Source organism: Furipterus horrens, unplaced genomic scaffold (assembly GCF_987537825.1).
Source record: "Furipterus horrens unplaced genomic scaffold, mFurHor1.1.pri manual_scaffold_4, whole genome shotgun sequence".
Lineage (NCBI taxonomy): Eukaryota > Metazoa > Chordata > Mammalia > Chiroptera > Furipteridae > Furipterus > Furipterus horrens.
The window spans coordinates 11708554-11733798 of record NW_028327174.1 but is presented as its reverse complement, the minus strand read 5'-3'; the positions used below and the strand labels follow the sequence as shown (position 1 = coordinate 11733798).

Sequence of the window (25245 nt, the reverse complement as noted above, 5' to 3'; positions counted from 1 at the left end):
GCAGCAGCCAGTCATGCACATCTGTTTTATCTTTCTTTAGCTAAAAAGTAAACGCCCCTCCGTGCAAATTTACAGTTGCCTGGAACTACACCCACTGGGACAGCAAAGAGGGACATGAGCCTTCTCTCCAGCGCACCCCGGCCCCAAGGCGTTTGAAGGACGGGCTCAGGACCTTCCTGACTATGGAAAAGAACCTAGTTGATGGCCCCTGGTGGCAGGCAGCTAATGTCCAGAGCTATGGCATTCCAGCGCTGTCATCGCTCCGGCCCGTCAGCTCATCTGGTTTCTCATTTCCCTCCACACTAGAACAAACTGGGGCTGAAAGAGGGCCGCATTAATTGGTTTGGGTACCCGAAGGTGGGCGAGAAGGAAGAGGGAGAAAAAACCTGCTACGTGTAGTAAAGAAAAAAAAAAGAAGAAAAAGGAAGTGAAACCCGAAACGCAGGGGCAGACAGAGCGACCCCAGGCAGACCACGTATAAACAGCTAAGGGGAACATACTTCGATCGGGGGTTGGGGGTGGGGAATTACCTGCTCAACCTACCACCTTCCGGTTCTGGTACCAAAGCCGGGGGTGTGAGGGGCAGGGATCGCAGCAGGGGGGGAAGTATCTGCATCCCTACGCTCGCAAGGCCCCCCAATTCCCAGGCCGTGGCTCCCCACTTCCTGCAGCTCTGATCACAGCCTGGGGGTGTGTGTCAGGGGCGGGGAGGTGGGGAGCTGAGGAAGTTTAAAAAAAAAAAAAAAAAAAAAAAAAGGGCGAGGTAATTAGCATCCTCTGATCCTATTGGCTCTCCTCGGGTCCTGTTTTACATACGCCCGCCCCGCGGGCTGCCTTGGGTTTGCGGGGTTTGGCAGGGTTTGCAGCCGCCGCGGTCGCTGCTGCGCTTCAGTGCGGGGTGGGCGGGCGCCGACTGAACCCCGGGTGGGGGTCCGGGAGCTGGGAGCCAGCCGCCGGCGGAGCTGCTGCTGCGGCGGCGGCCGCGGCATCTGAGTCTATTTCCGCCCTACGAACACTGTGGCGGGCACCCGGTGGCTTGTGCACCCTGCCGGGCCCAGGAAGGAGAGGGTCAGATACTTTTTTATTTTATTTTGGAAGGAAGGGGCAAGTCCCGGCGTGAGCTTCCCTCCCGGCCTGGCCCGCTCCTCAATGCGCCCCAGCTGCGGCCCGGGCTCTGGAAGATGACTCCGGGGTCTGCCCTGTGTATTCCCGTGGCGGCAGCTCGGGGAGGCAGCCGAAAGTACTAACACTTGGTAGTAGAGGCTGGTGGAAAAGTGAGCCGAGTCGCAGCAGACTCGCCTCTCCCCGCGCCCCGGCGCCCGCTGCTTCTCGCTGCTCCTTCCCCTCGGCTCTTCGCCGGCCGCAGCATGAAGTGGCGCAGCGATGGCAAGGAGAGGTAAGAAGCCCGTCGTGCGAACGCTGGAGGATCTGACGCTGGACTCGGGTTATGGTGGCGCGGCGGACTCGGTGCGCTCCTCCAACTTGTCCCTGTGCTGTTCCGACTCACACCCGGCGTCCCCGTATGGCGGGAGCTGCTGGCCGCCTCTAGCTGACTCCATGCACAGCCGGCACAACAGCTTTGACACCGTCAACACTGCCCTGGTGGAAGACTCCGAGGGGCTGGACTGCGCCGGCCAGCACTGCTCGAGGCTGCTGCCGGACCTCGACGAGGTCCCTTGGACCCTCCAGGAGCTGGAGGCGCTGCTGCTGCGCTCGCGGGATCCCCGGGCAGGCCCGGCGGCCCCCGGCGGCCTGCCCAAAGACGCACTGGCCAAGCTGTCGATGCTAGTGAGCCGGGCGCTTGTACGCATCGCCAAAGAGGCGCAGCGCCTGAGCCTGCGCTTCGCTAAGTGCACCAAGTACGAGATCCAGAGCGCCATGGAGATCGTGCTGTCCTGGGGCCTGGCCGCGCACTGCACGGCGGCCGCGCTGGCCGCGCTGTCCCTCTACAATATGAGCAGTGCCGGCGGCGACCGCCTCGGCCGCGGCAAGTCGGCGCGCTGCGGCCTCACCTTCTCTGTGGGCCGCGTGTACCGCTGGATGGTGGACAGCCGCGTGGCGCTGCGCATCCACGAGCACGCCGCCATCTACCTGACGGCCTGCATGGAGAGCCTCTTCCGGGACATCTACGCGCGGGTCGTGGCCTCCGGGCTGCCCCGGAGCTGCAGCGGCCCCAGCTCGGGCTCCAGCTCCGGCCCAGGCCCGGGCTCCGGCCCCAACGCGGCCACCGCGGCAGATAAGGAGCGGGAGGCACCCGGAGGGGGCGCGGCGAGCGGCGGCGCCTGCAGCGCAGCCAGCAGCGCCAGCGGGGGCAGCAGCTGTTGCGCCCCGCCGGCCTCCACGGCCACAGCCGCCGCAGCCCCGCCGGCCGCAGCTGCCAACCACCACCACCACCACCACACGCTCCATGAAGCACCCAAGTTCACCGTGGAGACACTAGAGCACACGGTCAACAACGACTCCGAGATCTGGGGGCTCCTGCAGCCCTACCAGCACCTCATCTGCGGGAAGAACGCCAGCGGTAAGTGGCCGAGCGAGTCCCACTCAACATGGCCAACTCTCTTGGCAAGTTTGCCTCGCGCTCCCCTCCCGCGTCTTCTGGCCACCCGCGGCCGTCCCAAGTTTCTGAGGGCACCGCTGAGCTGAAGGTGGCAGGAAACAGCCGGTTCCCTCCAGTTCCCAGGCTCCTAAGGTCCCAAATCCCGGAGCGCGCGTTTCCGCCCCCACTGCGGGGCGGGTCGGCGACTGCCTCCTGCAAGCTGTGGGAAGAACTGAACACCCTTTGGGGGTGGAAGGTTTGCGATCCTTTGCATCTAGTCCATATTTCTGCCAGAGACCCGTTTTTATGACCTTGAAGATGCTAGATTCTCAGACGCACGAGTTTGCCTGCCTGGAATTCGCGGGGAGGCGTATTCTTTCCTTTGCTGCTTAGTTCGCGTACTTCCCCGCGCCCTTAGGGGTCACTGTCAGAGTCAGGGTGGAGAGGCCCCGTGGCCACAAAGGCAGAACATTTGAGAGCTTGCTAGTCATAAAGACAATAGGGGAGAGGTGTGTGTGGTAAGGTGGAGCGAGAAGACTTAACAGGTCTCAAGTTTTTCCAGGGCAGTTTTTAAGGGCCAGAGCGCACGGCTGGTGGGTGCTGCGCTGTGAACATCCCCCTTCCCGATTCCGACCTCCCAGCTCTTGTCGCTTTTGGTGCCCTGTGGCAGGGAGCTGCAGCTGTTGGCACTTGGCTTAAAGAGTGCCAACAGGAACCCTAGCAAGACGGGAGTGGGGCGGGGTTCTGGAGAGGGTAGTCAATTTAGGGCGTCGTTCCCAGCAGGTTCTGTCATTCCTCCCGCATCCCCTCCCCCTGCCCTGTTCTAGAGGAAGGAGCTGGGTGGGACAGAACCTGCAGTTCTGGCAGCGGAGTGGGTGGGGCCGGGGGACTCTGATTTTAGAGAGCTCGAGCTGGCGGCATTATGAAAGCCGGAGCTAGACACTTCAAAGCCTCAATTTTCCACAGGAAATGGTAGAAGCGTAACTGGAGAGTCTAAAAGCGAAATAAAACTTTGTTTTATATTCGGCGGTTTGGCCGGAGGTTGCGTTGTTGGAACTGAAATGCAGTCTTGCTGGGTAGATTTCATTCATGTTGCTGCCTGTCCATTTCCCGGGGCTGAAGGAGAGATGACGCGGGCGCAGCCTCTGGGGGTACCAGTAGTGTGCATATGAGTGTGTGCGTGTTTGTGAGTCTCTGTATGCGCGTGAGCGTGTGTGTGGCACTGCGTGTGTATGTTAAGCGTGCCTGTGAATGCGAGCAGGAGTGAGCAGGAGTGAGAAGGCATGCGGGGCAACCGACTCCAGTAAAAGCCCTTCGGAAACCGATCCTCAGCTCGCAGTCCCTTCACCTGGCTTTGATCACCGTTGGGGGAGGGGGAGGAATGAGCAAAGTGGGTGGGGGCCAGGGCGGGGTTGTCACTTCTGCGTTGATCCCTGAGACTTCGCGATCTTTTTGCCAAAGCCCTCCCCCCTCTGCTGCCAGTCGAGGGCGCAATCCTTAAAGAGAGGGTATCTTCGAGTCTTCCCGCCCCTCCTTCCCACCCCAGAAGGCACTGGTCTTTGTGTGTGTTTCTGTGGATACACCTGCAAAACCCAGGAGCTTGGATTGGACTGGATTATTCCTCGTTTGTAATCCTACCCCCATGAAAAGCGCAGAGGGACTTAAATTTTCTTCCCACTGCGTGTGCGCATCGCCCTCGTTCTTAGCTACCCCATCACAATGGTTCTTTACTCCTTACTCCTACTCCCTGCCCACGCCCCGCCACCCCCACCCCACCCCCACCCCTTATCCCCTGCTGGAGCTGGGACCTCTTCTTATTTTTCCCCTCAATGTTTCCTTTGGCAGGACAGAGCAGTCCCCGTCCAAGGCTCCAGTTTGGGAATCTGGGCACCCTGCACTGTCTGCCACTCTCTTGGAGTTGTGACTTTGGGTGACTCACTTTCCTCCTCTGGGCCTCAGTTTCCACATCTGTAAAATAAGGGTGGAGATCTGTAAGACATCTCCAGGTCCTCTTGTGACTCCCTGTGTGAGTAGCCTCAATATGTTTTTCAAGCTGATTTTACTTTTATGATCTTTCACATCTTTTAAAGACAGTGTTTGTATTTACCCTTTTTGGAGTAAGTATAATTTAAGGAAGGAGAAGCCCACAGCATTGGTTTTGGGCAGGGTGAGTGTGTGGTGGCTGGGGTTTGCTGCCATTACAGCCTCTCCCACGCCACAGAACTTAACTCCTGGGTTTCAGGGCCCCTTCAGCTGCCTTTTAGTATGAGACAAACTAATTTCATTGTGATCTCCTCATCTCTTTTTCTGGGGCTTGTTTAAAATGGCAGGTCATCTGTGCAGTAGAGTTAAGGAATGAGCAATTAATTTCTTAGGTATCTGAAACATACATGAAACAGACACCTGTTCCTTAAGCTATTTTGCATGGCAGTCTTTCTGATCTGCAAGCCTTATAAAAGAGCGCATGCCTTACATAATCAATCTTTTCCCCTTTGACTCTGTTGCATCACATATCTGTTCATTTGTGAACTCCTTTGTTCAGCAATATTTATTGGGCAGTTACTAAATCGAAGGACTGAGGAAGTAGTGAGGTACAGAGGCAGTAACAACTAACATCCACCCAACCCCACTACTCTGTCAGTTGACCCATCAGCTCTTCAACATTGCCTTTAAAAGGTATTGCTACTGTCCCCATTATACAAAAGAGGAAACTGAGGCATGGGACACTTAAGTCTCTTGCTTAAGTCTCTTGCTCTTTACTGACAGATGAATTCCCTGCCTTCAGGCCCACCCTTCCTGCCCTGCGTTACCTACACAGTCGAAGAGACCTTTCACAACCTGACATTCTTCTTGTCTCAATTTATACAGCTTTTGTTTCTACCAAACTGAACTGAGCAGTACAGGATTTTACATTTTCGCATCCCCTGCCAAGCCTGAGAGAGGGCCTGGTACCCAGCTGGAGCTTATTAGATGCCTGTTGAGTCGAACAAGCTTTTGTACTATATTATACAATGATGTCCTGAAAGCAGTTGATTTGTATGTTTCTTCAATCATCTTTTCAAGTGTTCTTTTTCTTCTACCTTGGTCGCCCCTTCTTGTTGCCATCTCTGCACCTGTCCACCTTTGCAAGGCCTGAGGAATCATAAAACTAGTCACGTGGGGCTCAACTCAGAAGATAAAAGATAATCGGCTCTAAGTGAGGGCTTGATCACTCTCAAAAAATCACAGGCATGGGCTTGGGGTGTGAACTTTGTGGAAATTATTTTACTCTTTAGAACTTTTTTTTTCTTCTTCTTTTTTTTTTTAAATGTTTCTTTCTAGCCATTTTGTAGAGCTGTGGACCCCAGTGGGTGTTGCTTTTAAATTTTGGCTTGGTTGATTTTGCTAAAGTGATTGAATTAATAAGGAATAGACCGGAGAGTTTGACCATGTTGGTCTATGTGCTAGTCAAACCCCTTCTGAGCTCACCAGTTCCCACTCATCCTTGAAGACTTGGCTCAGGAATTATCCTTCTGGCGTCTCTGTGAGGCTTCCTTGTTGAAATCCCTCCCCCACTCCCCATACCTGGCTGGCCCTTTCACAGCCCTTTCCCATTGCTTGAGAATCCCGACCCTGTTTTCACTGTTTTCCCATCATACTGCGGCACCTCTGGTGTAAGCTTGTGTCTTATTCATCTTTGTCTGTTCTTCTTTGTCACTCAGCACGACACCTAGCACTCTGCAGATGCTGAGTACTGTTTGTTGAATGAATATAACCAGCCCATTGGATCTTTGGGATTTAAAATTTGCCCATCAACAGCTATAAAGGCTTCTGAAGTCACACCTCTTGGGTTTGAATTTCAAGGCTGCCATGTCCTACCTAGCTGTGAGTTCTTAGGTACATTATCTAACCTGTCTGAGCGCCAGTGTCCTCAGCTGTAAAATGAAAGTAATAATTATGAGGACTAAATGTATATAAGGGTATTGCAGTCTGGTGCCTGACACAAGATAGAGGCCAAAATGGTGATAGCAGTTATGATAATCCAGACACAATTGTATGTCTTATTTCTGTCTCATCCAGATTATCGGTCCCAATCCATTCAGTGGATGGAGCCAACAGGGTGCAGACTTTTAGCTGGATCCCACTGCCCAATAATTCCAGCATCTAATAATTCAGTGTCCCCACCTCAGGGATTGACCCCATGGGCACAGCCCCACTGCCTAAGTTATAAAAAGGTTGTTTTGATCAAAGGAAAGTAGTTCATTTTATTTGTTATATTTTTAAAAGGGCCTTGTGAATGAAGGGGCACCAGGGAACTTTCTGGGGTGTTAGAAATGTCCCTCTTGTTAATAGGGCTGTGGGTTCAGAGCTGTATGCTTTTGTCCAAATGCATGGCCTTGTAAACTTTAGATATGTGCTCTTCACTGTATTGCAAACTATACTTCAGGAAAAAAAGACATACAAAAAGAGAAAAGCCATAGGCTCCCCTGAATGAACTTCAGTTTTAAATCCAGAAAGACTCTGATGGGTGAGACTGGAGGAGGTAGGGTGGCGTCATGATAGGGAGAGACCTTGACACCAAAAAAAGTTCTAGCCTTGAATTTCAGCTCTGCCACGTTATAAAAAGTGACTTAATTTTGCTGGATTTGGTTTTCTCATCCGTACAGAGAGGATTACCAAAAAAAAAAAAAAAAAAAAAAAAAGACAAGGAAGAAAACTCAAACCTACCACACAGCGTGATTAACAGAATTAAATCAGATCAAGTATGAACACACCTGCCACATAGTAGGTACTCGATAATAATGGCTTCCCTAAAAAAAAGAAAAAACAACACAAAAAACAGATTATTCAGGCTGCTGATGATAATAATAATGCTTTGGGGATTTTGAATAGTCTCTTTCATTTCAGGGATCCCCAATCACTTTATAAACATTAATTAACATAAGCCCTTGTCTCTCCAACACTTGCTTGGTGGGTAGGGTGATTTTTGGGTCTTTTGTCTTACTGCTGCCTCGTAGATTCTGATTCTGCAGTAAATTTTTCCCCTGTAGTTTTTCTGTCCCTGGACTGTTTGTGCTGTTCTGTGGTGCGTTGTCACTGTGATGGACAAAATGTCACAGGAGAAACCTTGCTTCTTACAAAGAACAGCAGAAGCTATCTCATGAGCCAGCCACAGCTGCGTCTGTGTGCACGGTGCACGTTTTTAATTAACTAGCTCAGTGTAAATTAAAACTTAGAATTTGGGTCAGTGCAGGGTTATTTGGTTTTCTATGCAGACTTGACAGTTCGGTGCTGGGGCATTTGCAAGTAGGGCATTTCCTGAAACATAAAAGAAAAATAACAACAAAATAAGACAATGGGGGACCAACCTGAAGACCTGAGGTCTGGGGTGAGCTTCTGGAAGGCCTTTGAGTAGGAAGAAGGCCTGTAATTCTGGGTCAGCTATTATTTGTGACCTTGAGCCAGGCACTGAACTCACCTATAAAATGGGTCTGATTATCATCTACTGAGATGTAAATACAGAATAGCAAAGGACTTTGGAGCTGGATAGAGCATAACTTGCAGTTTTCTCTATCTGTGAAATGGGTATAATAATAACTACACTTGTGTAGTGCTTATTATGCACCAAGCACTGTTTTAAGAGCTCTGTATATTATAATCATCACAGTTACATTAGCTATTATAAAAGACAACCCCCAAATCTCAGGAGCTTAGTATAATAGAAGGTCATTTCTAACTAAAGTCAGATCGGCAGAGGGGTAGAATGGAAAGAGGCAGGAGGGTCATTTAGGAAATGAGACCGATAGAGAGTTTGCCTTCTTTATGGTGAACACGTGGCTTCAGGGTCTTCCTTAAATATTCATCCAGCCAACAGGTAGAGGAAGAAGGAGAGTGTGGAGAATTATGGGCTAAGCCTTCGAGGGACCCCATCACTTGTGCTCATATATCACTGGCCCCCTGGCCATCAAACATCTGTATGCATCCTTCTTACGCACAGAACGTGTTTCCCTTTCCCCGAAGGAGGAAACTCATGTTCTATCCAATCACTGCTCCCAACTTAAAGTTCAGGATCTTTGGGTGAACCTCTGTCCTATCTATTGGATTGAGTGTGGCTCCTCGTGGTCCAGGGACCCATGAGCCAAACGAGACATATTATCTGTCACTCAGTGCCCCAACACCACATTGAAGGATATAGCCCATTAGGAAAAGGCACTAGTGGAAGACACATAGAAGTCATTGGCCCTTAGTAGTTACGAAATCTTGCCATGCAGACACTGTGTGGGTGAGGCACTGTGTGCCCGGAAGTGGGTGAAGTTCCTTGCTGAAGCAAGCTCTCCGTGAAGAAGTTCTCAGTTCATTGGTCCCCATGCTCCTGGCTCTGCCCTGTGGGAGGATTTCCTTTGTCCATTATTTTTTCTGGCCGTACCTGAAGTGGATCTTGGGGAACATGGTCTCCTTGAGGCTCTAAATCTTTTGTAACCTAGCTCCTACCCTTGGGCTTTTGAGGCCCAAGTTTTAATGCTGTAGACATAAAAGATGTAAAATCCAGGCTTATAGATTTTGCCAGTGCAATTCTCACAACAACTTAGACTTTTCATCTACGATGCCTAGTGGGCCAGTAACCACGCCCAAAGTTATTTCCTAGACCTCATTCTGAAGCCTGCGTTATGTCTTTGCTTTCTTAATCCAGGCCTCTCTTTTTCTCTCAACTTAATGGTAGCTACTACCATGAGGACCTGAGGCTTAGCTGGGAAGCTTAGACCCTTGGTTTGATATTTCACTTAAAGGTCTTCTCAGCCTTCTGTCTGTCTGAGTTGTCTTTTTCACCTCTCCATTATTCCTTTCCAATTTTACTTGCAAACTGGCTGATTGATCTCTGAGTTCCTCTCTTTCCCTAATACTATGTTAAACTCAGCCAGGAACAATCAGCTTACAGGCTCAGGAGGCATGAGTTCTGCCTTCTAAGTTTTCGCAGATTATAGTGGAACCAAAACCTTTACCACTGCATAACCTGGGTCTCTGGTTTTCCAGTCTCTCCTACCATCACCCACTAGCTTAGCCAACACCACACTTTGAAGCACCCTGCTTCTGGTACCAATTACTTTATTAGTTAGGGTGATACTAACTGTTGTATCAGGTAAACCCTGCTTTCTTAGGGCTGAGCACAAGAAAAGTTGTTTTTTCATTCATGTTGAGTCTAGTTGGGACCAGGGGAGGGAGGCACTCTGTTCCATTTATTGAGTGAAAGGCTTCAACTAGCGTGCCAGAAACCAGACTTCCAGGGTTTGACCACTTGCTAGCTGTGTAAAACCCAGCCATGAGCAAGTTACCTAACCTCTCTGTGACTCAGTCTTCCCCTTTATTTAATGAGAATAATAATAAAACCGAGTTCATAAGGCTGTTGGGAAGTGCCTGACATCTAGAACTTGCTTAATAAATATTGATGTTGTTAGATTTTCTTATATTCATTAGGCACTGTGTTAGATGGTAAGCAACGTAATCCCTACCTTCATGGAGATTGCAGGCCAGTAGTGCACTACGTTTTTTCATCAAATAATCATGCAGATGTAAATTTGCCTCTGGGACAGTTGCTACAAAGGAGAGATGCTTGGGGTTTTAAGAGTGTACTGAGGCTCTTGATGTAGTCTGGAGAATGGGAAGGCTTCACTAAGGAAGTGAGGCTTGAGTGAGGTCAAAGCATGGCTCATTTGATTGAAAAGGTAGAAGAGTGCTCCGTGAATGCAAACAGAATGTGCAAAGGGCCTGTGGCAGAAGGGAGCATGATGAGAAGGAGAGTGGCCCATGTGGCTACAATGGGAGAATGAAGTGAGGGGAAATGGGTAGGGTTGGACCTAGCATCTGTCAGATTAAGGAGTTTGTCTTTTCCCAAGGACACTGGAGAGCCTTTGAGAGATATTAAGAAGCGAGATGATATGATCAGATATGTGTTCTAAAAAATTCATTGTTAAGCTGCAGTGCAGAGAGCAGACAGGAAGGGGAGAGTGAACGTGGTGAGGTCATTCGGGTGTTATCACCCTCATCTTACACCACAAGAACCTGAGGCTGTGAGACATTTAATAACTTTCCCAGAGTCACCAAGGTGATTAATGGCAGTGGGGATTTCAGTTCCAGTCTGAGGGAGGCCAAATGCTACCTGCTTCCTGCTCAGGCCACGCCTTATCCCTAGGGAGAACTTGGTTCAACTCTCACATTTTACAGGTGGGGAAAGTGAGGCCCCGAGCGTGACACAGCCTTGCCCAAGGTGACGTGGCAGAGCTGGAACCAGTACCCCAGGTTTCTGGGTTCTTAGCTCATCTCCTGTGCCTTGTGATTCATTGTCTCCTCCAAACCAGATCATTCCTGGGCAGCAGAGTGGGGGGAGAGGCTGCCTGTCACAGCAGTTTTGGAGATTAATCTATGACTGGCTATACCATCTCCGCTTTTATCGTACATCTCACAGTAAAACAAATGCTAGTCTGGAAGCATGCGGAAGTCCCCTTTCACTTGTGGTTGAGCCAACACAAGTGATGTCTGTGAAGATCAGGTGTGCTCAGAGTGGAACCAAATTAGCAGCTCCCACATGCTTTTGCATCTGAAAGCAAACCAGAGAAGCAGCTTGATGCCTTAAATATCAGTGCCATCGAGAAGGCTGAGGTTGCTTGGACCACCTGGGTCTTTTTTTGGGGGGGGGGGAGCAGGGGTAGCGGCATGTGTCATCGTTTTTTTCTAATCCCAGCTCACAGTGCCATCCTGGGGGTCAGGCTATGCCTGAGAAGCATGCAGACAGACACAGGTCACCTCTTCTCTCTCCGTTCATTGTCAGAAGTATTGGGGAGCAGGCACAGCTGTCCCCCCCCTCAGCCCCCTGTGGCCTTTCCTTTTTTTCTTTTTATAATTTATTTATTTGTTTGTTTGTTGATTTTTTTGTTTATTTATTTTTTAGAGAGAGGGGAAAGGAGAAAGAGAGGGAGAGAAACATCACTGTGCGGTTGCCTCTCACTCGCGCCCCCAACTGGGGATCTGACGTGTAACCTAATCATGTGCCCTGACTGGGAATCGAACCAGCGACACTTGGCCCTGTGGCCTTTTCTTTGCTGACCTTGAGGTTTGCAGCCTGGACTCACCCTTGTGAGCAGAACTAGAGATGGTTCCTGAGTTTGTGGAGCTTGCAGGCCTGAGGTAGGTGTCGTGTGGTCACAAAGAATCATCCAGATGTCAGGCTGCACCCAGGGCAGAAGCTAGCCGCTCAGGAGGAAGGTGCATTGGCCATTGGACAAAGCCGCCTCAGACTGTGGGGTGAGGTCCAGCTGCCCCTCTCTTGTGCTTCCAGGGCTGGCTGGGGTCAGCACCAGGACACCAGACATTCGGGGAACCTGGGGTGGTGTCGGCGGTTAAGACTCAAGATTCTCCTTCGCACACTGAAGCTATGCCATTGGGGAGGGGGTGCAGTGGGGGAGGGGGGTGTGAGCCAGCAAGCTCATTGTTGGGCCAGTGACTCTGAATCCTGCATCGGTTCCTCCCTCACCTCTCCTCCTGCTCTCTCTATTCTGCAGCTGCCATCTTTGCCCAGATGATGAGTCTTGTGAGACTTCTTGTTCACATACTGGGGCAAGCTGGTGTGCATGAGGGCCCAGGTGTGGGGACCCTGGTCTCTCTTCCGCTCCTGACCTCCCATACTCCTCCCTGCCTGGTCTCACTGCTCTTGCTGAGTCTGCTGCTGCTCCAAGTTTTCCTTTTCCCAGCATGAGAACTGTGGATTCAAGAACTGACCAAGCCCTGGCTGGTGTAGCTCAGTGGATTGAGTACCAGCCTGCAAACCAAGGGGTTGCCGGTTCGATTCCCAGTCAAGGCACATGCCTGAGTTGCAGGCCGGGTCCTCAGTTGGGGGTGTGCAAGAGGCAGACACACATTGATGTTTCTCTCCCTCTCTTTCTCCCTCCCTTCCCCCTTTTTCTAAAAATAAATAAGTAAAATCTTAAAAAAAAGAAAAAAAGAACCAAGCAAGAGCAAGCTGGTGATTTGCTTTTGGAGCCTGCAGGGCATGGGGCAGTGCAGGAGGAAGGGGTGCAGGAAGGTGCCTGAACCCTCCAGTCAGTGGGAAGGCTTCGGCTCAGGGCTGGCAGGGTGTCCATGTGCTCTGTGACCTTGGAGAGGCCCCTGATTGCTCTGCCCCTCAGCTTGCTTGTACAGGAATGGGAAATTATGATGATACCAGGGTCTGGTGTTCGTGCAATCCCAAGCCTCAAAGGAGGCAACACTTTGGAAGACTGTAAAGCCCGGAACTTAGTAATGGTAAAGCTAACATTTGTTGAGCGTTTACCACTATGTTAGGGTTCTCCAGAGAAACAGAGCCTATAGGACATATAAATAAGAGGTGATTTGTTACAAGAATTGACTCATATAGTTATGGTCCCACAACGTGCCATCTGTGAGTCGGAGAACCAGGAGAACCGGTGGTGTAATTCAGATTCGGTCCTAAGGCCTGGGAGCCAGGGGGCCACTGTTTTTAAGTCTTGGACTCTGAAGGCCCGAAAATGAGAATTTGCTGGCCGCAAGCTTCCCAGTGGTCTATGCAAAGGGAACAATCACGAGCAGATACTCAATTCATAGTATGATGGATGAGACAGACATAAACCAGCTGCTGTAACAATTCCTGTAGCTTAGGCCTGAAAGAAATTTCTCAGCAGGGGCCTAGAAGCAGTTATTAACTTGTACTTCACAACCTGACATTTCAGCCTATGGGTGCTCAGAAAGAACGAGGGGAGCCTCTTCTTGATTTGCAACCTGTGTCTCTTTCCCCTCCTTGCTGCCTGCACCCCCACCCCCACTCCTTATGAAATATCCAGTTGTTGTGACATGTTCGTAAAAAGAAGGCCAGGGGTGGAGCAGCAGGTCAGGGTCCCTCCTGTGTTCTGGAGGAGGGGTTTGGGGTGCGAAGCTGTCCTGGAAGCTTAAGTCTATGACAAATAGTCCCTAGAGACAAGATATGAGTTCATTTAAGTGAAAGTGTATTAATGCCCCTCTGGGAAAAATAAGCAGCCTGTGCCCTGTACCTGCAAATATGCTCACCAGCAAGCCAGGAGACAGGAGAGAGCTGGATGGGACACGGGCCTAGGAGAGATTGGCCCCAGTCTGGTCAGATAAGATAGTGCTTAAGGGTTTCAGGACAGAAGAGAGCATGAGGTCCATTCTAGACCATGCTGCGTAATCTCCGGTAACTGATCCCACCTCTCGGGACTTGTTTTCTCATCTGAAAATCCCAAATAAGTTTTGAGGCTCAAAGGAATCATCAGATGTGAAAGTGATCTATAAGCTGAAAATGTCATTTCTTTTTTCATTCATTCAACCAATATTTATTGGGAGCCTCCTATGTAGGAGGCATGGTTCTGGGCACTTAGCACATACACCAGTACACAAGCAGACAAAAATCCTCGCCTTCACAGAACTGACATTGTAGTGGGGGAAGACCCAAAACAATAAACATAATGTAAGCAAACAATATGGGATATAAGGAGGTGATGCCCACTATTGAAAAAATAAATCAGAGTGAGGAGGACCAGGAGGACTGGGGGTGGCGGGTTGTAATTATAAATAGTGTGGCCAGGAATGTCTCACTGAGAAGGTGACATTGGCACCGAGAGGTGTAGGAGGTGAGGCATTTAGCCATCGGAGCATCTGGAGGAAGAGTGTGCCAGACAGAGGGATCGGCCCGTGCGAGGCCCTGAGTCAGGAGCAGCAAAGAGGCCACAGTGGCACGACGTGAAAGCAGGACATGAGGAGAAGCCAAGTTGGGTAGGTCCTCACAAGCTATTGTAGACTTCTGCTTTTATTCTTAATGAACTGGGCAGCTATTACAGGATTTTGAATAAGGGTTGGCAGGTACGGCTTATGATTTAAAAGGATCCCTTGAGCTGCTAGTTGAAAATAGGCTCTACAGGAAAAAAAGGTGAAGTCAGGGAGACCGATGTGTATGGGCTCTTAAAATAATCCAGGCAGGACACGGTGGTAGCCTAGACCAGGCGGGTAACAGAGGGGCGGGCCACAAAGTGGTTGGATTTGGGCCGTAATGAAACGGAAGAGCCAAGATGCTGGTGCTGCACTGGGGCGTGAGGGAATGAGAGGAGTCGTGGACGACTCCGGGGCTGTGGTCTGACAAGTGGAAGGATGCAGTTGCTGTAAACGGGGATGGGGGTCACTGAGGCAAGAACAGTTTGGACGTGGAGGCAAGATCTCAGGTCCAATTTGGGAGAGGTTAAGTTTCAGGTGCCTTTCAGACATCCAGGTGGGACTGTCAGCTGGGTAGCTGGATAATCGTGGATGGCGTTCAGAATGCTTGGAGATAGAAACTTGGGAGTCAGGAGCACACGGGTGGCTTTTAAAGCCATGAGACAGGACAGAGTCACCTAGGGAGTGAGTGTAGAAGAGCCAAGAAGACCAGGGACTGAACCCTTCCTTGGGTCAGGCAGGAAAGGAGGAACCAGCAAAGGAGACTGAGAACCCACAGCCTGTAAGGAGGAGAACCAGAAATGTCCTAAAAGTCAAAAGAGGAAAGTATCCAGGAGGAGGCAGCGATCCATGGTGTCGTGTGGCGAGCTCGGTGGTGACCACGCTGTACCCTGAGCTCTGGGGGTATTTCTGCCTGCAAACCCTGGGGACTGTTTCAGGCCCAGTGAACAAGCAGCATCCATATACTTCATGGAAACCACACTAACCAGAACGAACCAGAAGGGGTGTTTTCTCAAGGGAATTGTGGCAAGAGCCCCCGGGGTGGTCAAGTGGGGAGGCTTCCCACCCCCACCCTACACACACTTTACCCTAGTTGCTACCCTTTCATCTGTGTTTTGATATATTGGACTTTGGCATAAGCTACATTCAAGAAAAAGGATTCTGCTGCCAGATAAAGAGTTTGAAAAGCACTGGCCAGAAAAGCAAGTTTTCTGGCTTTGACATCCTGGGAGGCTCAGGTGGATTCAGGGAGCAGGGATCCCACAGTGTGTCTGTGCTTTGGTGTTGGCCGTGGGGACAAGGCAGGAGGGTGTCCTGCTGAGGCTCAGAGAAGCACCCCGTGAGGTGGGCTGGGGAGGAGGGAGGAGAGAAGGGTTAGTGCTGTGCTTGGAACCTGGTAGAGCTCCAGGACCCAAAAATGATGGAAGGGAGAAGGAAGGGAATGAGAAGAACCGATATTAAAAATAAACAGAACTGGTTGAAAGCAGGATCCAACAACTAGATGCTTCGGAGTGGAAAGATGACTCTTCTCTCCCCCTCCTCATGATTACTTGCAATTCTGTTTTTCCCTGAGGCAAAACTCTTTTTTTTTTAAATCTCCCTTCAATGCAGCATCCTCACCTCCCAGGTGGCATTTCTGATACAAGGGAGCAGAGGTATAACCCATCAAAGCTCTCTCCGAACTAAAAATAGCCCTGTCCAGCCAGATGCTTCCCAGCCTCCCATGCCAAAATGCTTGCTTTCATTCCTCAAAGTTGGCACTTGACCTGTGGCTCTCAAAGGTCAGGATTTTAAAACTGGCTTGCCTCTGTATTAAAGAAATATGTTTATTTTTTTCCAAAGAAGGGTCGTACTAAACCAATTTTACATAAACAGAAAGGCCTGATCCTGGATTCCTAAACCCCGATGGAGAAGATGGGGACTGTAGGTAGGATATTGAGACTGGTGTTGTGTAAATTACTTGCTAAGATGTCTCATCTGGTTATTGTCACGGAAAGAGGTCATACCTGGTGTATCGCGCTATATAACCAAGGGTCTGGGGTCGGGCATCCCGGGTTCACACCCCAGTGTCATCCCTGGCTGTGCTCCCTTGGGCAAGTGCTTCTCTCTCAGCCTCAGGCCCCTCCCCTCTGAAGAGTGCCCACCTCATAGGCTTATTTGGGGAATAAGGGAAATACCATGGTTTATATAAGCACTTAGTGTGGGAGCTATTATTGTTGGGTTTCTCACTTTCCAGGCATCTGAAATCTACATTACAGCACTTCTCAAGTTATACTGATAGTCCACTTACCTGTACATTTTTACAGGTCAAACTACTTCTGATTCAGCTTTGTATCTCTCGTACCACCTCTGGCACACAGTTGGCAGTTAAATGTATTTAAACTCCACACGAGCAGGGGTATTTGTCTATTTTATTCACCACTATCACCCCAACACTTAGAATAGTGCCTGCATGTGGTAGGCACTGCATAAATATTTGTGGTCTACAAATGAACCAGGAATCAATGGAACTTCACTAACAGGCAAACCAGGGGCCCTTACTATTGGCTAACTGGCTGGGAGTCTTCCTCTGTATTTCTGAATTCTCAGCCCTGAAAATCTCTCCTTTTCAAAGCTCGGTTCTCTTTGAAGAACAGAAAAGGAATGACTGCTCATTATTCCTTTATACCCGCTTTCTTCTTATGAGACGGCCCCTCGCTCTAATTCAAAGTTTGAAAACTGTGTCTGCATAGAATCTTGGATCTTAGCGCCGGGGAAAAGCCTGCCCAATTCTCCTGGCACAGCCCCACTGCCTTCCGCCTGGGTGTCAGGTGGATTTTGCAAATCAGATACCTGAGAACCAGGATTAACATGTGGGGCCACAGAGCTCCCAGCAGATGAGCAGCAGATGAGCTTTTAAAAGTAGAAGGAACTCACTTTGTGGCTGGGCCTGGACCACAGCTCCCTGAATCCCCAGGCTGGTGTCCACATGCCACGCGGTCCCAGGAAAAAAAAACAACAAGGCTTTGCTCCCTTTCCTTAGTTGTGATTAACACTGCGTCCTGTTCATTAAGGTCCTCCGTGCGCAGGCATCTGTGCTGAGCCCTTTTCCAATATTCTTTCAGCTTAATCCCGCCAACCCCACCAATGAGATCAGTGTTGTTAGTTTCACTGCACAGCCTAGGAAACTGACTCAGAGAAGCTTACAAGACTCACTCAAGGCCCCGCAGTGGGGGTGCACAAGCGGGGGCCCCCTGGTGTGTCATCGGCTGGTGGTCCCGCTAACCGTGTTGGCTGCCCGTGACAGGGCACAATGGGATCCTTTGAAAATTCCTTAAACATTCTGATGACACTAAGACTGTGTCTAGACTGTGCTAGGTCAAGTCCATGGGGGGTAGAAATCAGCTATTAGGTGAACCATCAATGTAATCAGATTGGCCATGTAGAATTGTAAATATAAAGCGACCGCTTGTCCGTTCTGCCCCCTTCGGACTCAGTGTTTGTGGTTTTATTGGTCTCTTTCCATCTCCGCTTCTTGTCCTTCACTTGGGAAATAGTGCATTGTCTACTGAGTGCCAGACACTGGCAAAGCCGGGAAAGCACACACCACTGCCAATATTTAGTCCAGTGTTGTGATTCGACAGACTCCTTTGTGCTTTTCTACAACATGTGACACTGATTGATTCAAATACTTAATCTGAGCTGGTTTAACCTAATGTTCCTATTGACTAACTCAGGTTGGCTTCTTCTTCCGCCTTCCCCAGGGACCAACTCACCTGCCAATGGAGTGGAACTGAAGCAAGGGGCTACAGGAAGACAGAAGGAGATGTTTATTATTTATCAGGCCACAGTGACTGTAATTTTGAACCCCACAATGCCTTGTTATTTAGTATCAGTTCTTCAGACCTGTACACTTTACAAAGCCTCATCAACCATTGTTATTAATATCCTAACAGCCCTGAGTGGTAGGTGGATAGTAGGCATTAGTAGCCTAACTTTGCACAAGAGGAAGCTGAGAGGGGAGAGGTGGAGTATCTTGCCCAACATTACCTAGTAGGTGGCAGCGTGAGGCATCTGCTTGACTTTCTATGCTTCCCAGTGCCGCTCTTTGTGACGTGTTGGTGCTTGTGTCTTTTGGGAATCTGGACTGAGTATCTCAGAGTGGGAAAGGAGTCCATGGGACCCATCTGAAGACTAATTAGGGTGTGGAGGTTTCCCCACTGTTTGCCCCTGCCCCCATCCTTTGGGTGTATGTTCTGACACTCCCTGCAACCTCTCAGTTCTCAATGGAACCTTGAGTCTGCTGACCACCCACCCTTCTATCTTCAGCCACGGGAGGGGAAGAGGCTTCTTATGGGACTCGCAGAACATTATGATATGGGCTTCAATTGTTGCTACTTAAAGGTCAGGAAGTCCATGGCACGTCCATTAAGAGAGGAGAGGGGAGGTGAGCTCTGGATGCTGAGAGCTTCTGCTGGGCTCTCAGAGCACAGATGGCCCCTTAGCCTCCTTCCCGCTGGCCCACAAAGACCGGGCCTCCATCATGGGCTACGGGCGCCTTCCTCCCCAGCGCCCCCTCCTTCCCATTGGACTTTCTAAAGGAATCTGTGGCCCAACCTGAGCAAGGAAAACACCATGTGCCTCAGCTGAGCTGTAAAATCCATTCTGTTCCCGCACAAAAGAGGTTACCCTGTGTTGTTCTGGGTGGGGTGGGAAAAGATGGGGTGTGCTCCCACCCGGGCTCCTACTCAGGTTTCCAACCTTTATTATTACCAATTTGCCAGAAGTTATCCATTGCAAAGACTGTCACAACCAGAAATCCTTACGTATTCTGTTCACAGAGTCTCTGTTATGGATCTTAATCACTCATCATGTTTTTCTTAAAGTAAAATGAGTTTTCTATGAAAGGAGAAGTAGGAGGTTATTGATTGTGCCTCATATATCAAGGAAAGCTTCAGTTTGTTTTCATTTGGAGCAAGCTGGGGAAATATTTGCTAACTGCAGCGGTGCCTAGGAAACAGACAACCTTGGTGCGTGGTGCGTGCATGTGTGTGCGCACACCTACATAAGCTCAGCAGAATTTTCACAAATTAGACTTTTGCATGGGGGGAAGGGAGGCGCGGCCTTTCTGTTTAATAATTGGTGCTCCTGAAGACAGAGTGAATAAATCCTGTACATTTGAACAAAAAAATTTTTAAAGAAATTCGACATTTTAGGTTGAGTTTCCATATCTAAAATTTTGTAGACTGTCATGAAGGTAGCTTTAATGTCTTCCTAAGCTCTAGCCTCCCCATCCTTGGAGGCACCATCCCATCCCCATTACGTGTATATTATGGCTGGAAAAAGTTTGTAAACACTTTGCTGTGTGTATAGCCGGCCTGTTTTTCGGTGGGCTCTGGTTTCTCTGTCATTATCACATGTCCTCAGGAATTCTTGCGAACTGAGAAAAATCTAATGAGCCAAATGTAATAAAGTTGCTACGAATGTTGGAGTCAATAATTATGAGGTTGACTTCATGTTAGGGGTTTTAGCTACTTAATTACACAGTAATTAATTATGGCTTTGCAGTTTTCTTTTCATGTTTTGGAGCTGATAATTTTCACTTTTAAGGTACCAAATATTCTTGTAGGCTCAAGAAGACCCAAGAAGAGGCCGTGAGACTGAGTTGCCTTGTGGAAAAAAAATGATCCTGTGCTTGTGACCTCAAGAAACCAAGTTGAGATTGGCCTCAGAAAGGTTACTCTGAGGGATTCACTGCCCAAGCGAGGCATCGTGCACAGATGCACACACACACTTTCACACTTGCACACATGCACTTACACACACACACACACACACAAACACACACATGCTCACCTATGCTATGCAGTCATTGAGATCATTAGAATCTAGTACAAAAGCAAGCTGTGAGCCCCCTCCTGCCTCCCCTGCTTCTGGTAGATGCTGCCCTGTGATGTCTGAACCTGGACAGGAGGTTTTGTCCTACGGCTGTCTGGGCTCAGTGGAGTGGAATGAACCCACAGCTGGTTCCTGCAATGTGGTTCCTTGTTTATACAGTTCTTGGGCCGGTCCCTTTCCCTACTGCTACATGGAGCATCAGTGCAGCCCTCAGGGGTTGACGAAGGGGACAACCTTCCCATTTTAGGGAGAAGGAATAAATGAGCAGCAGGCAGAAAGATACTCCTCCTGGGAGAGGCACCAGAGACTCCCTGCGTGGGGCCCTTGTCCAGCTCAGCCACTTTACAGCCTGTGTGTTGTTCCCAGCTGCGTTTTCAAAGACTTGCCAGATGTTTTTTGAAAATCGGGGATTTGGTGGAGAGAAGCAGAAAGGCAGTGCTGTGTGTCTGTTCTCAGCCAGGCTGGGTGTTGGAGAGACCGTGATGAACATGATGCAGTTGGTGTCCTGGCAGAGGTCGCACCATGACTCCAGCACGGGATGATGTGAGCTTCGATGGTGGCTGAAGACAGACCCCCATGCCCTGCCACAGGTGGCTGGGAACTCTGTGAGTAAAGGAGCCAAGGATGTCCTGTCACCACATGCCTGAGCTCGGTCCTCGGCACTAACTGGGCCACATTGAGTGGTGGGCGTGGCCCAGGATTGAGTAACTGTGGCTCTGCCACTGCCTTGCTGAAAGCCAGCTTTATCCCCATTCATTCGTAGCTCCGTTTAGTAATCAGGGGCTTATGGAGCACCTACAGGAGGTTTTGTGGCAGGTTTTGTGCCAGGAACTAGGGGTCTAGCAGTGAGTGGGAACAGCACACCGGCTCAACCATGTGAGGCTGTCCAAGAAATGTAAACATTGACCAAGTGATTTGATTACAAGATAGATGGGACTTACAAGAAAGGAAGGGCAGGGCTCTGTGGGCTACAGTTTCTTGATCTGTCAGATGAGGGAGGGAGTAGGGCTGTTGATGGCTTTCAGCTTGGTAGTGAGCCTTTGGTCTGGAATGCGGCTTTTCTGGGAACCTCAATATATGAAATGTGAGAAAGCAGAGTTGTTTAGCTCCAATCAGTGTCCCCTTTGTGTATAGTACCCCCTACTGCCATATGGAACCCTGTCTAAAAAATCAGTGGGCGGGATTATCCCTGAGGACTCTTCCAGGAGCCTGTGCTTTCCTAGAGTTCTGTGACTTCTTGATGACAGGCGAGGTCCCTTCCATTCCAGATCACCCTGATCTTGCGTCTGGAACCTGGAACTGTCATTTGGATTGGGCTGGCATCCTTCTTGCACACTCCTTGTTTCTCTTTGGGGAGAGGGAGGAGCCTGAATGTTGTAGCTTCTATCCAAGGAGCCTGTCTGCAGGAAGGGAGAGAAGAGATGATGTGTGGTCAACTCACTCTGTCCCTCTGACTGTCCAGAGTGACCCTCAGCTCTTAAGGGCCACGGTGGTGCTGCTGTTGACACTGTCATTCTGTCTGCCACACTGGCCAGAGCCACTGAACGCCATCCCTGCTCAGAATGTCCCAGGAGCCTACAGAGCACAGTCCTCCTTGCTGGAGCCTCAGCTTAGTCTTGTTCTCCACCCTCTCCTTGCCCCAGTCCACCCCTCCCTGACACGCCAGATCAGCCTCGCTCTGACAGTATTATCTCCCTATTGACGTAGGTCAAGTCCAAGCTCCTCATCTTGGCATCCCCTAGTTGAGCCTCAGTGGGACCTCTGTAGCCTCCCACCCTCCCCTGAACACTTTTATTCCTAATCCGAAGCTTCCGTTCAAGATATTTGTCTACCTGCAATGACTCCTTTCCTCCCCTCCTCTCAGCTACAGGGCTCCATATCAAGCCCAACCCCATTCCTGGGGTGGCCCCAGAAAAAGCAGATTTTCTCTTTGAAATCTCACCGCATTGGCTTGCTGTCTGAAATGCTTCAGCTGTGGGTCCTATAGGTCCTTTTGTTGGAAACCTTTTGCTATGTGTATGATCTGCCTCTCCCATTACACCACAAGCCCTTTGAGGACACAGTCTGGATCTTCCAGTCTTTTGTCTCTTTTCCTGCCCTATACTCAGTGGAGATATCACTTACTTGATCAACTCTCCCTAAATCAGAGCACAAACCCATGTATTCAGTTAGAGCGTTCTGATTGCTAAAGGTGGCCAGAGGTAAAGGTGCCATTCTTGACCAATAAGAACACTTGGTTTTAGTTCACCACTCTGATGTCAGATTGTATTTGACAGCTAGTGTCAGAGCCCAAACTAACAGTGGCTTCAGCAGGCGTGGAGTTGATTTTCTCTTCTATAACAGTCCAAGGCAGGTAGGCGGTCCCAGGTCAGGAATGTGGTTCTGCCACATCTCCGGTTCCTCGGCCGTCCTGCCCTGCCATCTTTCGCACATGGTTTGCTTTCTCAAGGTACCCTCATGGTCCCAACATGGCTGCCACAGCTCCAGTCATTGCTTCTGCATTTTAAGCAGGGTGGAGAATGATGAAGGGTGGGGGAAAGGGTGCCTGCCAGTGGAATCAGCCCTTCTTTTAAGGGGCTTTCCTTGACACCCTACCCGATAATTCTGTTTATATCTCTTTGGCCAACATTTAGCCTCCCAACCACCATTTCTCCAAGGGAGGCTAAGAAATTTAGTTCTTTAGCTGGATGTAGTTTTTCTACCATCACTACCCAATCAGAGTTCTTTCAATGAAGAAGAGGGTAGGAAGGGACATTGACTGGGTTGGCAGCCAGTGATGCCTGTTGTAGCTGATTCATGGCACCTGTTATTTCAGGTTGAGTAGGTGCCTACCAAAGAAGGCAGCAGATATTTCCAGCCAATGTTTTGCAGTGTTCTGCCAGTAAATTCTAGGACTTTAGAGGTTGGGTTGCTTCAAGACCTCATCCTCAGACAAGTGTTTCTTGAGTGACTCACCCTGACCCCGCAAAGTCACTGAGCTATAATTGGCCTCATAAAGGAGTGAAGGCCAACACCCTTGTCATGGCCAGCTCATCCTTTAGCTTAGGAATGGTCCTGGTGTTCTGGACAGCTAAAGATTTGCTAATGCAAAGGTGGAGCCAGGCCATGCCTTCTGTATTAAAGTCACCGTCTCCAGTACTTGATAATGAGCAGTCTTGATTCTATGCAACTTTGAGCTTCAACACAGATTTAATTTAATATTTCTATAGGTTTTAACCACCTGATTAGATTAAGAAGAGTAAATTCTAATTCATTAAAGAGGATTGATTTGCTTTTAAAATCGCCCTGGTGGGTAGAGGGACTTGAAAGGAAATTAGCCTTGGATCAGAAAGCACTCCACCTCATTTTATGGTCTGACCTTGCTTATTTTCAATGGACGACAATGATTTCCCAGCCTGGTTGTTCATCCTGCTCCTCGATAAGCTTTAGCTGGAACCACCCTGACTTTTACCGTTGCTCACAAGGCTCTCTTTGCTTACGAGGTCCTCTCTGCTTCAAAGGAGAGTCCTTTTACCCACTTCTGCTACTATTTTCAGGGTATTTAGCATTTAGACATGAGTGTGAAGTGTCTTGTTTGTGAGTTACCATAGACTGTCTCAGGGTTGAACTGTGGGTAGAAGAAAATGAAGGGTGCGCTAGAAATGCCACCCACAGTGAAGAATGGGCACCCACTGCTGGTCTCTGATGTCTGTTCAGCTAGAATAACTCTTTCAGTCTGCATGACTATATTCTAAGCATTTTGCAAGACATTATCTCAGGCACTCTTCACAGTAGTCCCATGAGGTATGAACTGTCCTTGGCCCCATTAGACCTAGTGAGGTTAGGTAATTTGTCTCAGGTCCCATCTTCTATAAATAGCCAAATTGGGGTCACACCTGGGACTGCTGAGATGGAGTTTATGCTGCTCCCACCCGGCTGCCCTGTACACCTGGAGAGTCCGGTTGAAAAGGCCTGTGCTCTTGAGCAGGAATAGATGGCCCTGAGGTCCCTTATGATTCTGAGTTTATGATTTCAGGGAAGATGGAAGGTCTGGACTTGGGTGGGGGCTAAAGTGGCAGGACTTTGTGGAAGCACCCCCACTGAGGGAAGTTGGGGGTTCATACGGGAGGCACCACAGGCCAGAGAAGGGCTTTTGTGATGGTGCAATGAAGGCATCCTATAGCCAGACCTCTCCACTCCTGGAGATATCGCATGACAGGAAGCCCTTCAAATTGCGGCTGCTTCTAATTTTTAACCAATAACAAGTGAATGCATTTTTTTTTTTTTTTACTGGAGACAGAGAGACCTTGGCTTGCCAGACCCTGTTTCTGAGTTCCTGGGAGTAAATGGCCAAGGCTGCAGGATCACATCTCCATTCTGGTCCTGCAGGGAATGAAGAAATTTACCAGGACTTTCTAGTACCAGACACAAAAATAGGGTATTTTTATGCAATGTATTTACAGTGACTGTCATAACTGGCAATATTCCTAAAATGTATTGAGGGTAATCATACTTTTATTTTACCCTTATAAAAGCCTTTTGGGCAGAGCAGCATATAATATTCAGTAAATCTCCATATAAACCCTACCTATCCATTTGTCACCTGGGCCGGGTAGTAGCTTCAGCTGATTGCTCATGCCATTTGGGCTTTATTTACTGAAGTAGGCCTCCTAACCTGGGGAAAATTTAATCAGTCTGAGCCAGTTCAATTCAGCTGAATTGTGTGATCCTCACACTATTCTAGGCTAGGAGATAAAAAGTTAAATAAGATAGAGTTCCTGCCTTCAAGGATGTTTCAATTAACCATTGTTGCATAACTAACCAAAACTTACTGTGGCTTAAAGCAATTTCTTTTCTCCCCACTCCCAATTTTGTGTATTGGGAACCCTGAAAGGGGTTGGCTGGGCAGTTCATTTCTGATGCATGTTTCCAGGACGGTTGGGGCTAGAGGATCTGCTCCCACGGTGGCTTCCTTGCTCACGTGTTTGGTGCAGCGATGCTTTTCCATCCGTCCCTCTCTGAGTGGCCTCTCATCTTCCAGGCCCTTAACCCCGGCTTGGGCTTCCTGCAGCGTGGAGGTCTCTCAGGGTAACTGTCCTTCTTCCAAGAGGCAGGAAGTAGAAGCTTCCAGGTCACTGACCAGT

At 49.4% G+C, this 25245-nt stretch overlaps 1 protein-coding gene across 1 annotated transcript in view; it reads left to right on the top strand.

The window, feature by feature from the left end:
* The first annotated feature begins 871 nt into the window (after positions 1 to 871).
* ABTB3 (ankyrin repeat and BTB domain containing 3) overlaps positions 872 to 25245 on the top strand; it is a 270479-nt gene continuing 246105 nt past the window's right edge. The window contains exon 1 of the mRNA XM_090272559.1: positions 872 to 2521. Within this exon, the coding sequence (XP_090128685.1) occupies positions 1384 to 2521 (1138 nt within the window). The 5' untranslated portion in view covers positions 872 to 1383. The remainder of the gene's footprint in view (positions 2522 to 25245) is intronic.